At 39.4% G+C, this 14,009-nt stretch overlaps 1 protein-coding gene across 9 annotated transcripts in view; it reads right to left on the reverse strand.

Annotated features, from left to right (window-relative positions):
• VPS13D (vacuolar protein sorting 13 homolog D) overlaps positions 1 to 14,009 on the reverse strand; it is a 258,246-nt gene that overhangs the window by 122,268 nt on the left and 121,969 nt on the right. For all 9 annotated transcript variants that reach the window (XM_058719034.1, XM_058719033.1, XM_058719032.1 and 6 more), the window contains 4 exons: positions 13,030 to 13,160; positions 12,613 to 12,788; positions 4,115 to 4,238; positions 2,892 to 3,127 (listed from right to left, as the gene is read on the reverse strand). In XM_058719034.1, coding sequence (XP_058575017.1) covers positions 2,892 to 3,127; positions 4,115 to 4,238; positions 12,613 to 12,788; positions 13,030 to 13,160 — 667 coding nt within the window. The remainder of the gene's footprint in view (positions 1 to 2,891; positions 3,128 to 4,114; positions 4,239 to 12,612; positions 12,789 to 13,029; positions 13,161 to 14,009) is intronic.

Here is a 14,009-nt window from a genome sequence, read left to right on the forward strand (position 1 = left end):
AGAATGAAAAGAAAACAAGGGGTTCATATTCACCTTCCTCCAACCCGATCGTGTTGTGTTTCTCTGTGGCTTAAGAATCGTAAGTTTTATGGAATGTTGCAGCCTACCTACACTTTGGGGTATTTTTTTAAAAAATATTTTTTAATGTTTATTTTTGAGAGAGAGAAACAGAGTGTGAGCGGGGGAGGAGCAGAGACAGGGAGACACAGGATCCAAAGCAGGCCCGAGCCATCAGCACAGAGCACGATACGGGGGCTCAAACTCACAAGCTGTGAGATCATGACCTGCGCCAAAGTCGTACACTTAACTGCCTGAGTCACCCAGGCGCCCCCCCCCCCCACTTTAAGGTATTTTGGTAAGATTTTATTTAGATTATTCTCCTTTTCCCACTAATCTCCATCATCAAAAAAGGGACCGATGAATTGGGAGTTAAAAACTAGTTTTCATGACCAAAAAAAGGCACAAGTGACAAAAATAAAGACATAAATTAGATTTCAACAAAATTAAAAAACTTCTGACCTTCAAAGGACACCATCAAGAAAGTAAAAAGATCATCCAAAGAATAGGAGAGAAGATATGTGCAAATCCTATATCTGATACAGAATTTGTATCCATATTATATAAGGAACTCTTAAAGTTCAACAATAAAAAGGTGAAAAAAAAATTTAAAAATGAGAAAAGGATTTGAATAGACATTTCTCCAAAGATACACAAATGGCCCATTAGCAGAGGAAAAGATCCTCAACATCATCAGTTATTAAGGAAACGCAAATCAAAACCACACTGAGAAGTCATCACACACCCAGTAGGATGGCTACAATCCAAAAAATGTAAAATAGTGTTGCTGGGGGTGTGGAGAAGTCAGGGCCCTTGTTATGTTGCTGGCGGGAATGTAAAACGATTCAGCTACTGTGGAAAATGGTATAGTAGTTCCTCAGAAGGTTAAAACATAGAAATACCACAGAACCCAGCAATTCCACTCCTACATATACACACAAAGGAATCAGAAACAATTACTTAAACCAATACAGGCATAGGCACATTGATAGCAGCACAAAGGCCAACAACAGGAGACAACACAGATGTCCATCAACAGCTGAATGGACAACAGAGTGTGGTATGCCCATACAATGGAGTATTACTTGGCCACAGTAAGAAGGAAATCCGTGCTGCAATGTGAACGAACCTTGAAAATATTAATGCTAAGTGAAAGAAGCCAGATACAGCAGGTCACATATTTATGAATCAATTCACATGAATTATCTGGAATAGGTCGATCCTTAGGGACAGAAAGTAGACTGGTGGTTGCCAAGGGCTGGGGGGAGAGGGTAATGGGGAGTAACTGCTTAATGGGTTCGGCGTTTCTTCCCGGAGGGATGAAAATGTTCTGGAACTAGACAGAGGCGGTGGCTGCACAACATCACGAATGCACTAAATGTCACTAATGGTTGATTCTTAAATGGTTAATTTTATGTTATGTGAATTTCATCTCAATTTAAAATAAAAACCAACAAAAACAAAAGTTGTCTCTTCCCCAGCATTTGTTCTCTCCCAAAAGGCAAAAACATAGTGTCTTATATACTCCAAAACATGGTTCAATCTCTCCTCACACCAAGATTCTCAGAACCTCCCTTTTTCTCTGCCCCATATCTGTCCAACCCATTAAACTCATAATCACCCACAAGGATTCTTCAGTTAAAGAGTGTAGTAACTACTGGAATTGAACTTAAGAACGTAAAGAGAAAAACATGATTAACAACCAGATTAAGAACTGGCTTTTCAGGCACTAAAACCTTAAGCATGTCATGCTGTCAAGTGCCATAATCTTTCAAAAGAAACAAACAGGCTGGCTTAATTATAACAAAATAAACATCCCGGCACCATTATTTCCAAAGAGAACTGCAACAAACAAGGAAAAGAGTGGCTATTCTAAGTAAAGATGCCCGTTGAATTCATTACTAGTGAAATCTGGACTCTAGGTAGATGAGAGGTACTGCCAGGCAGAGAGATTATTTTTGTGAGCCGCAGGCAGATAAAAAATACCATTCATAAGCAAAACTATTCAGAATTTTTGGGAAGGAATCTGACTTTAAGTGTCCTGTCCGTCCGGCGATTTATATTTGTAAAATGCTCAAGATTTAGCTATTTTCCCTGGTTTTTCCACAGGTACATCTTAAAATTGGCCCCATCACCAGGACAGAAATAATTGTATTTATATGTTGGTGAAATGACTACTTTTTGAAAGCCCAATGTTTTGAATCTCTATGTGCCAATCTAACAACAGAATTAGAATAAACTTGCTATTATTCACCTGAGTTTTCTAGATACAGCTAACCAGATGTCAGTGAAGATTATAATTCTAAGGCAACTGGAATTACTGTCAAGTTGAGCTACTTTGGTTGGCCATAGGTGATAAAATTAAGATAGACTCTAAGTGTCTGCTTAACCAGTATTCTCAATGGGAGAGGGGAGTCAAAACGATTTGAGTAATTATGATAAAGATTGGTCAGTTTCAAATGAGGAAAGACATAAAACAAACTTAAAACCAGCAGCAAGAACTTTAAAAAATACATTAAAAATACCACCTTAAAAAAGAACTGAGGATATTGTGAGACTAATATCTTATGGGAGGAATGTTAAATACTAGAATGGATTATTGGGGAGATCATTAAAAAAAGAGCAGTCTTGCCTCTCTAGATAAATTTAATCTAGCCAGAAGACAAGGGTTTAGCCTAAGACCTCTCAAGATAGACCCTGAGCCCAGGATTTGGTAAAGAATGGAAGGAATCTTCCTCCATCCTTTGAGCCTCTTGAGGATTGCTTAAAATTTAAAACCAGTTACGAATTAGAGCCTTCTGCTTTATGAGAACAGTAACGGAACCCAGAATTACCCAGAGAATGTATATGTAGCAGCAATGTAAATGAAGTTTTCATAATAAAGCTGTCGGTTATCCTGGAAATCGTTCATGTTGCAGTTGAGCTCTGAGGAGCCTGCCCCTTTGACGGTCAGCGTGATAAAAGGAGGCAGAGTGGGTTCATCCCAGGCATAATCCAATGAAGTCATGGGCTTCACTTCAGTTCGGAGCCTGGGTTCAGCTACACCATGCTGAGTAAAGACAACTGGAACCTATGGTAAGGGCAGAGAGGATACAGAGGACTTTCATTCAGAGTGGTCTCACTAGAAAGTGAGTCAGTGCTTCCTAAATTTAAGTTCCAGACCCTTCCCAAACAAATCCTACATTGGGCATAACCACAATCACGAGGGCAATTCTCTCGTCTCTTCAAATGCCTTTCTCTTTAAAAAAAAAAAAAAAAAAAAAAATTATTTCTTTATTTATCTTGAGAGAAAGGTGGAGGGGCAGGGCCAGGGAGAGAGGGAGAGCATGAGTCCTGAGCAGGCTCTGCACTGTCAGCACGGAGCCCAAAGCAGGGCTCAAACTGAACCGTGAGATCATGACCTGAGCCAAAATCAGGAATCGATGCTTAACCTACTGAGCCACCCAGGCGTCCCTTCAAATGCTTTTCTAGTCATCTTTCAAACTGCAACGAGCCCAACAATTAAAGGACACAGACCATCTCTTCTACCCTCACCCCTCGTGATACGCTCTGAACCCAGAAAGGAATAAAAATTCTAGAATTCGGCTATGGGAAGTCACATATTATAAGAGGTTATTATCAAAGGCATTATTTAAAATGGTATCTTCTTTCCATCTTGGCTTTACTTGGAAGATTTATAGAAATGCTCGCTGTAACTAAGCAATAGTAACAATGCCCATTCCCATTATCACTGGACTGATTCCAATTCCTCTCTGTCTGTATGGAATGTCTACAGAGGGTACATGTCCACCAAATAATACAGTCAAAATGATTGGGGGTGGGGGTGGAGGTGGCTCTGAGAAGTCACTTCCGGACAAGGCTGCCCAGCAATCAAAACAACCAGCAGAAACCACCTCCAGAAGGTAAGGATGTCTAGGGTTATCCAGTTGAGGAGATCCCCACATAGGTTTTTTTAAACCCAAGTTTAAAATGTATTTCATCATTATCTTCAAGGCGGTACAAACTCCACCTTCCCGCAAGTGAAACAGCCAAACTGGCTCACCACCCTGCTCGATACCTTAGAGAAGTTGTCAATTCGGAAAGGAGGGGGTAACTGGTCTGTGTCACTAAATGAGATCCTATAGGTAGCTCCTCGAAGAGTAATTTCCACACGCAGGAAGAAGCATTTTCCCAGAGTATCTCTGCAGAAAAAGGAAAGAAAGAGACTGCACAACATGGAAGAAACAGGTTACAGTTCACTTTCTTATACTTCTCACAATCCTGATGTTGCCTGGACTTCAACTAATACCAGTGTGTGCTCTTCCATCACATTAAAAAGGTAGAAATTGACAGTGTAATCACACAGAATAATAAAAAGGAATTCATTCAAGCAACTTCTGTACGGCAGTTTGTCACTCTATAATAAGATCTACATATTTTACTTAGTGGATATGTTTTGGGTAGTAGTGCCAGCCTAGCAAATGAGTAAAAATTGGTTGAACTCCATAAAATTGTTGGTATTAGATTGCTTTGACATAAAAAAAAAAGAGCAATTTCACATAGTTCAAACTAATATATTGATGCTATTGATAACCAAGGTTTTCACTATAGGATGAGGGAAGGTGAGGAGAATCCACCAGTAGTTACCAGCAAATAAATATGATTTGTTATATATATGTACGTGTATATGTGTATCTGTATTTAAATATAGACAGATCACTTGAGAGAACGAAGAAGCTCTATCTTACAAAAGAATATCAGCTAATAAACACCGAAGAAACGACAGAATTAGAAAAATCACCATTTTGCAACCACCAATGAAATCACTGATTCAGGTAAGAACCATCAGACCACTGAGTGAAAGATTTTGGGGGAAAATACAGTCTCAAATTATTCCCCCAATGGCTTACTATCGTTTACAAAGAAGTAAAGGTAACTTGACAATAGAGACACCTGGTGGACACCATCCTAATCATATGATGACTGAATTTAGCAACATCAGTAAAGGGAGCAACAGACATCACAGGCTTCCTACTGACGCAACGAGAAACACATACCACAACATAGGTAGTATTCTTACCAAAAAAGGTTCAATTAAATCTATGTATAGGAAACTGTCAGAAAAATCCAGAAAACATACAGGGTAACAGAATGGATAATTAAACAAGATCCATCTATATGTTGTTTACAAGATACCCAACGTAGACCTAAAGACACCTTCAGATTGAAAGTCAGGGGATGGAGACCCATCTGTCATACTAACGGAAGCCAAAAGAAAGTCGGAGTAGCCATACTTATATCAGACAATCTGGATTTTAAAATAAAGACTATAACAAGAGATGAAGAAGGGTATTATATCATAAGTAAGGGGTCTATCCACCAAGAAGAGCTAACAATTATAAATATTTCTGCTCCCAACGTGAGAGCAAATATATATATACACACAAATATATATATATATATATACACACACACACACACACACACACATACACACACACACACACAGTGAAACTCATTGATAATAATACCATAACAGTAGGGACTTCAACACCCCACTTAGAGCAATGGACAGATCTTCTAAACAGAAAATCAACAAGGAAACAATGGCCTTGAATGACACACTGGACTGGATGGACTTAACAGATATATTCAGAATATTTCATCCTAAAGCAGCAGAATACACATTCTTCTTGAGTGCACATGGAACATTCCCCAGGATAGATCGCATACTGGGTCAAAAATGAGCTCTCAACAAGTTCAAAAAGATTGAGATCGTACCATGCATATTTTCAGACAACAATGCTATGAAACTCGAAATCAACCACAAGAAAAAATTTGGAAAGACAACAGAAACTTGGAGACTAAAGAACATCCCTGTAAAGAATGAGTAGGTTAACCAAGAAGTTAAAGAGGAAATTAAAAAGTACATGGAAGCCAATGAAAATGATAACACCACAGCCCAAAACCTCTGCGATGCAGCAAAGGTAATCATAAGAGGGAAGTATGTAACAATCCAGGTCTTCCTAAAGAAGGAAGAAAAGTCTCAGATACACAACCTAACTTTACACCTTAAAGAGCTGGAAAAAGAACAGCAAATAAAACCCAAGCCAGCAGAACATGGGAAGTAATAAAGATTAGAGTGGAAATCAATGCTATCAAAATTTAAAAAACAGTAGAACAGATCAATGAAACCAGGAGCTGGTTCCTCGAAAGAATTAACAAAACTGATAAACCCCTAGCCAGTTTGATCAAAAAGAAAAAGGAAAGGACCCAAATAAATAAAATCAAGAATGAAAGCAATCACAACCAACACTGCAGAGATACAAACAATACTAAGAGAATATTATGAGCAATTATATGCCAACAAATTGGGCAAACTAGAAGAAATGGACAAATTCCTAGAAACATATAAACTACCAAAACTGAAACAGGCATAAATAGAAAATTTGCACATACCCATAATCAGTAAAGAAACTGAATTAGTAATCAAAACTCTCCCGAAAAAACAAGAGTCCAGGGCTGGATGGCTTTCCAGGGGAATTCTACCAAACATTTAAAGAAGGGTTAACTACTATTCTTTTGAAGCTGTTCCAAAAAGTAGAAATGGAAGGAAAACTTCCAAACTCATTCTACGAGGCCAGCATTTCCTTGATTCCAAAACCAGACAAAGAGTCCACTAAAAAGGAGAACTGCAGACCAATTTTCCTGATGAATGTGTATGCAAAAATTCTCAACAAGATTCTCAACAAATCTGAAAAATATCTCAACAAGATACTAGCCAACCAGATCCAACAATGCATTAAAAGACTTATTCACCATGATCAAGTGGGATTTATACCTGGAATGCAGGGCTGATTTAATATCCACAAATCAATCAATGTGATACATCACGTTAATAAAAGAAAGGACAAGAACCACACGATCCTCTCACACAGAGAAACATTTGACAAAATACAGCATCCTTTCTTGATAAAACCCTTCAAGAAAATACACATAGAAGGATCATACCTCAAGATCATAAAAGCCATATACAAAAGACCCACCGCTAATATCATCCTTAAAGGGGAAAAACTGAGAGCCTTCCCCCTAAGGTCAGGCACACGACAGGGATGTCCACTGTCACCACTGTATTTCAACATAGTATTGGAAGTCCTAGATGCAATCAGTCAACACAAAGGAATAAAAGGCATCTAAACTGGCAAGGAGGAAGTCAAACTTTCACTCTTTGCAGACCACCCAAAATATTCTACCAAAAAAATGCTAAAACTGATTCATGAATTCAGCAAAGTCACAGGATATAAAACCAATGCACAGAAATTGGCTACATTTCTATACACCAACAGTGAAGCAGCAGAAAGGGAAATCAAGTAATTGATCCCATTTACAATTGCAACAAAACCCAAAAATACTTAGTAATAAACCTAACCAAAGAGGTGAAAAACCTATACACTGAAACCTATAGAAAGCTTATGAAAGAAATTGAAGACGACACACAAAAAATGGAAAAACGTTCCATGCTCATGGACTGAAGAACCAATATTGTCAAAATGTCAATACTACCCAAAGCAATCTACATGTTCAATGCAATCTCTATCAAAATAACACCAGCATTCTTCACAGACCTAGAACAAACAATCCCAAAATTTCTATGGAACCAGAAAAGACCCCAAATAGCCAAAGCAATCCTGAAAATGAAAGCCAAAGCTGGCAGTATCACAATCCTGGACTTCAAGATGTATTACAAAGAGGTAATCACCAAGACAGTAGGTACTGGCACAAAAACAGACACTCAGATCAATGGAAAAGAATAGAGAACCCAGCAATGGACCCACAAACATATGGCCAACAAATCTTTGACAAAGCAGGAAAGAATATCCAATGAAATAAAGATAGTCTCTTCGGCAAATGGTGTTGGGAAGACTGGACAGCGACATGCAGAAAAATGAACCTGGACCACTTTCTTACACCATACATGAAAATAAACTCAAAATGGATGAAAGCCTAAATGTAAGACAGGAAGCCATCAAAATCCTAGAGGAGACAGCAGGTCAACCTCTTTGACCTCGGCTGCAGCAACTTCTTATTCAACATGTCTCCAGAGCGAAGGGAAACAAAAGCAAAAATTAACTATTGGGACCTCATCAAGATAAAAAGCTTCTGCACGGTGAAGGAAACAATCAGCAAAACTAAAAGGCAACCTGTGGAATGGGAGAAGGTATTTGCAAGTGATATATCAGATAAAGGGTTAGAATCCAAAATCTAGAGAGAACTTAATCAAACTCAACACCCAAAAAACAAATAATCCAGTGAAGAAATGGGCAAAAGAGATGAACAGACACTTTCCCAAAGAAGACATCCAAATGGCTAACAGACACATGAAAAAATGCTCAAAATCACTCATCATCAGGGAAATACAAACCAAAACCACAATGAGATACCTCCTCACACCAGTCAAAATGACTAAAATTAACAATTCAGGCAATGACAGACGCTGGCGAGGATGCAGAGAAAGAGGATCTTGTTTGCATTGCTGGTGGGAATGCAAACTGGTACAGCCACTATGGAAAACAGTATGGAGGTTCCTCAAAAAATTAAAAATAGAACTACCCTATGACCCAGCAATTGCACTACTAGGTATTTATCCAAAGGACACAGGTGTGCTGTTTCAAAGGGGCACATACACCCCAATGTTTATAGCAGCGCTGACAATAGCCAAAGTATGGAAAGAGCCCAAATGTCCATCAACAGATGAGTGGATAAAGAAGATATATAGATATGTATATAGATATATATATATATATGTGTATACACACACACACACACACACACACACACACACACATACATACAATTGCTAAGTATTACTTAGCAATCAAAACGAAATCTTGCCATTTGCAACACTGTGGATGGTACTAGAGTGTATTATGCTAAGCAAAATTAAAGAAAGGCAAACAACATATGACTTCACTCATATGTGGAATTTAAGATACAAAACAGATGAACATAAGGAAAGGGAAGCAAAAATAATATAATAACAGGGAGAGGGACAAAATATAAGAGACTCTTAAATACAGAGAACAAACAGGGTAGCTGGAGGGGTTGTGGGTGGAGGGATGGGCTAAATGGGTGCTGGGCATTAAGGAAGACACTTGTTGAGATGAGCTCTGGGTATTATATGTAGGGCATGAATCACTGCTTTCTACTCCTGAAATCATTATTGCACTATACGCTACTTGGATGTAAATTAAAAAATAAATATATTATTAAAAAAAAAGAAAAGAAAAATTCAGAGAAGAGAACATTCTATAAGAAACTGGCTTGGAATCTTTAAAATTTTCTTTTTTTTTTTTTAATATGAAATTTATTGTCGAATTGGTTTCCATACAACACCCAGTGCTCATCCCAAAAGGTGCCCTCCTCAATGCCCATCACCCACCCTCCCCTCCCTCCCACCCCCCATCAACCCTCAGTTTGTTCTCAGTTTTTAAGAGTCTCTTATGCTTTCAATGTCTATAAAGACCAAAAAAGGAAAAGTAGGACTACTGTAGATTAAAGTGGATGAGATATGTCTGCCAAATAAAATGCATGACCTCTGACTGAATCCTAGATCAAGGCAAAGGGTGTTATGCTATGAAGGGTATTTCAAAAGACTATTTATCAGGGCCACCTGCTAGCTCAGTCAGTAGAGCATGTTAACTCTTGATTTTGGGGTTGCAAGTTTGAGCATGTTAGGTGTAGAGATTACTTTAAAAAAAAAAAACAACTATCAGGGGCACCTAGGTGGCTCAGCTGGTTGAGCATCCAACTTTGGCTCAGGTCGTGATCTCACATGTGAGTTTGAGCCCTCATCGGGGTTTTAGCTGTTAACACAGAGCCCGCTTTGGATCCTCTGTCCTCTCTCTCTGCCCCTCCCCAACTCTCTCAAAATAAATAAATAAACTTATATTAAGTGTGTAATGTTAGTATATTTATTTAGAAAAATGTCCCTGTATTTTTTTTTTAATGTCTATTTTTGAGGGAGAGACAGTGTGAGCAGGGGAGGAACAGAGAGAGAGGGAGACACAGAATTCAAAGTGGGCTCCAGGCTCCCAGCTGTCAGCACAGAGCCCGATGCGGGGCTCGAGCTCACGAACCGTGAGATCAAGACCTAAGCCAAAGTCAGGCACTTAACCTACTGAGCCACTCAGGTACCCCAAAATGTCCTTGTCTTTAGGTAGATAAACTATAAGTTTTTATGGCTAAACTAACAGGGTGACTTCAATTTACATTCAAATGGCTCAGAGAAAAAGTGTGTACGTGTACATGCATGGAGACAAAGCAGGATACAGCAAAGTGCTGATGTGTAGTTAATCCAAGTGAAAGATAAAGGGGTGTTCTTTGCACTACCTGTAAGTTTTCTGTAGGTTTAAACTGTTTCAAAATGAAAACACAGGGAAAGGAAAAGAAACAGAGGGTCTTTGCTCAGTATCTTAGGACTGTGCGCTAGAACCCCTCCGAAGGGTTGACAAACGTATACAAGCCACCTTCGTTCCCCACGTCCACACCTTTTCTTTCCTTCCTTAGTCACCAGCAACTTTTGCTCAATTCTAAATTGGCTTCCTCTTCTCACACAACATTTCTAGGTGACCTCCACCCAAGCAGTATATAAACCTCTGGTGGTTTTAGCTACAGAACCAACTCCTCACCTCCCCGCCCACCATTAAATCTCGTGGGGATACAGGATACTAGCAGACTAGCTTCTGGGTGGAGCAGGGGTAAGCACACCGGCCCCCTAACCACTTGGCTCCCTCAGCCCCTGAAGTCACCTCCTCAACCACCCCCGACAACTCCTAGGAACACAGCTTGAAAACCCCTTTACCAGACGCAGTGAACTCTGATAAGGGCCAGAGCAAAAGGAAACTAAGAAGGGCACACCACTGACCGCCAAGAAAAAAAACAAAAAAACCCTCAAATAATACATGTTTTAAAAAGTCAATATAGACATTATTTTGCATCATCTCTTTTTATATCAGCCATGCTTCTGTTCCCTTATAATAATGTTCTCAATGCAGAACTAACCATGAAGTATAAAAGCTTACATTATGCTTTTAAATGCATCAAAATAGCAATGATTTCAGGGTCTTTAGCCTCAAAAGCATTTGATGAAAGAAATTAAACAGAATGGGGCACCTGAGGGGCTCAGTCGGGTAAGCATCTGACTCTTGATTTCGGCTCAGGTCATGATCTCACAGTTTGTGAGTTGAGTCCCGTATTGGGCTGTGCGCTGGCAGCACAAAGCCTGCTTGGGATTCTCTCTCTGTGCCCCTCGCCCCCCCCCCCCCCCCCCACCAATCCCACATGTGCGTGCCCTCTCTCTTAAAATAAATAAACTTAAAAAAAAAAAAAAGAAATTGAATAGGACACAAATAAATGGAATAGCATTCCACATGTACAAATCCAACTTAATATTGTTCATATGAAAATGGGGCCCCAAGTGGATCTACAGATTCAATATACTCCCTACCAAAATCCCAAGTGATTTTTTTTCCAGAAGAGAAAAATTTACCCTGAAATTCTGATAGAATCTCAAGGAATTCCAAACGGCCAAAATAATCTTAAAAAAGAACAAAGTTGAGGGGCTCCTGGGTAGATCAATCAGTTGGGAGGCCGACTTCAGCTCAGGTCATGATCTCATGGTTCATGAGTTCGAGCCCCACATAGGGCTCTGTGCTGACAGCTCAGAGCCTGGAGCCTGCTTTGGATTCTGTGTGTGTGTGTCTCTCTCTCTGCCCCTCTCCCCTCTCTCTCTCTCAAAAATGAATAAACATTTTAAAAAATTTTAGAAAATGGGGCACCGGGGTGGCTCAGTCGGTTAAGCATCTGACTTTGGCTCAGGTCATGATCTCACAGCTCGTGAGTTTGAGCCCCGCGTCGGGCTCTGTGCTGACAGCTCAGAGCCTGGAGCCTGCTTCGGATTCTGTGTCTCCCTCTCTCTCTGTCCCTAACCCACTTGCATTCTGTCTCTGTCTCTCTCAAAAATAAATAAACATTAAAAAAAAAATTAAAAATTAAAAAAATTTTAAAAACATCCGATAAAAACAGAAAGAAAAAATTCATCCTGTGGTAGCTGAGGCTAAATTTGTTGATTTTTCTTAATAAGGACCTGAGGGTCAGTGGGACGGGCAAGAAAGGCCAGACGATTTACTAAAATACCACCAAGTGAGACAAGAGTATACACAGTGTGCAAGAATACACAAAACCATCTATCAACAATGTTAGCATCTAAGTGCAGACACAATTCTCAGAGTTGCAGGCAATCACGAGCTCAGCACTACCCATTGGATTTATAACCTCAGACCATAGCAACTGCACAATGGTCAAAACTGTCAACATGCCTTTAATTCATTCCATCGAAACATTCGGTCACACTTACTTGGTCACCACAAATTTTAAGAACTTAGAGCCAGAAACATAACCACCCATTTCATAAAGGGCAGTATTACTATTTACTTCGTAGATATTTCAAATTTATATGATACATTACTGCACCTGAAAGAGGACTACGTTTGGTCTAAATACAGTGTCTGAATTTACCTCATGTTGATATGAAAGGAATTATTCTTATTGACTTCAAACCCTCCAGACCAAATACAATTGGGAACATCCATCAATCTGACACACAAGAGCTGATCATAATCATTCCGAGGCCAATGGAACACCACGCTGGAACCAGGAAGGGTGGAAATGTAACCTTCAGGATTGGCTGTTCCCTAAAAGATAAAGGATCACTGTCTTTAGTCAACAAACACAAGTCAAGACAGTAAATGTTTGCTGAGTAACTGCCTGGTCTGGGCCTTGCTCTCTACCATGAGCTACTTAGGGTACCAAAGGCGTAAAATGGTTATTCACATCACAAAACTTAACAGTGTTGATGGGGAGATAAATCATGGCATTAAAACCCACTGTACTGTTAAATAAACACTGGTCATTCTTCAAAAGTAAACGACTTACCTGTCCTCTGGCAAATTCCCTCTGTGCAAATGCAAGCTTGTGAGATGATTTATTATCTAACAGGTACCGGGGGGCAAAGATGACCATACAGGTGTCAATATATCGACCTCGGCCTTTCTTGACATCAATACCTACAAATAATAAGAGCCACTTCCATGAATTCATCAGAAGACAGAAAATCCATGGTCCAACAAAAAACAATAGGCTTCACAATTACTTAGTTTCTCAGAGAAAATAGTTATGTCACCCAGAGCCTCTATGAAACCTTCCAAGAATGGAATGAAATCAATGAGTACACTCCAAGTATTATTCTTCATGCCCCCTCAGGTCTTGAAAAGTCTCAGTGGTGATACCAATATCGTTGTGATTCCTGGTTTCTCCCTAAAGGGTGCACCGTCACAACAGCAACTAAGGCACGCAGGTGTTTAGCCACAGATACCTATGGTCTCCATTTATGAAGTAGACTACTAAGATAGTTTATGTAGTACACTTCTGTTTCCATCTGAAACACAAAATTTCCTCCTTGAGAACTTGCTCCTTTTACATGATATTGCAGAGATTTCAGATTACTTAACTGGATCCTGCACAGCCCTGAATGCAGAGGACTCTTCTCTAGTACTTTCTTTTAGCTCGCTGCCCAAGAACCCAGCTGGGACATAAAGTTAAATATCATAGGATATACTCATTCACAAGCTCAACGATTCCAGCACCTACCATGTACTGAAAAAACAGAACAGCAAACAAAACACATGCCAAGAAAACAAAGTCATAATCAATCAGATGGAAATCTCACAACATTGGATCCCAAGGGAAGAAAGAAGGGAAACAGCATGGAATTATCTTAAAAACTCTGATGACAATTTTAAAAACTACAAAACTCAGTGGGATAAGTTATTCATTCATTCAGACAATAAATAGAGCAACTATATTCAAGGCACTAGGGTTATACAGTGATAGCAATATTTACAGCTAGAAATAAT

Source organism: Neofelis nebulosa, chromosome 2 (genome assembly GCF_028018385.1).
Source record: "Neofelis nebulosa isolate mNeoNeb1 chromosome 2, mNeoNeb1.pri, whole genome shotgun sequence".
Lineage (NCBI taxonomy): Eukaryota > Metazoa > Chordata > Mammalia > Carnivora > Felidae > Neofelis > Neofelis nebulosa.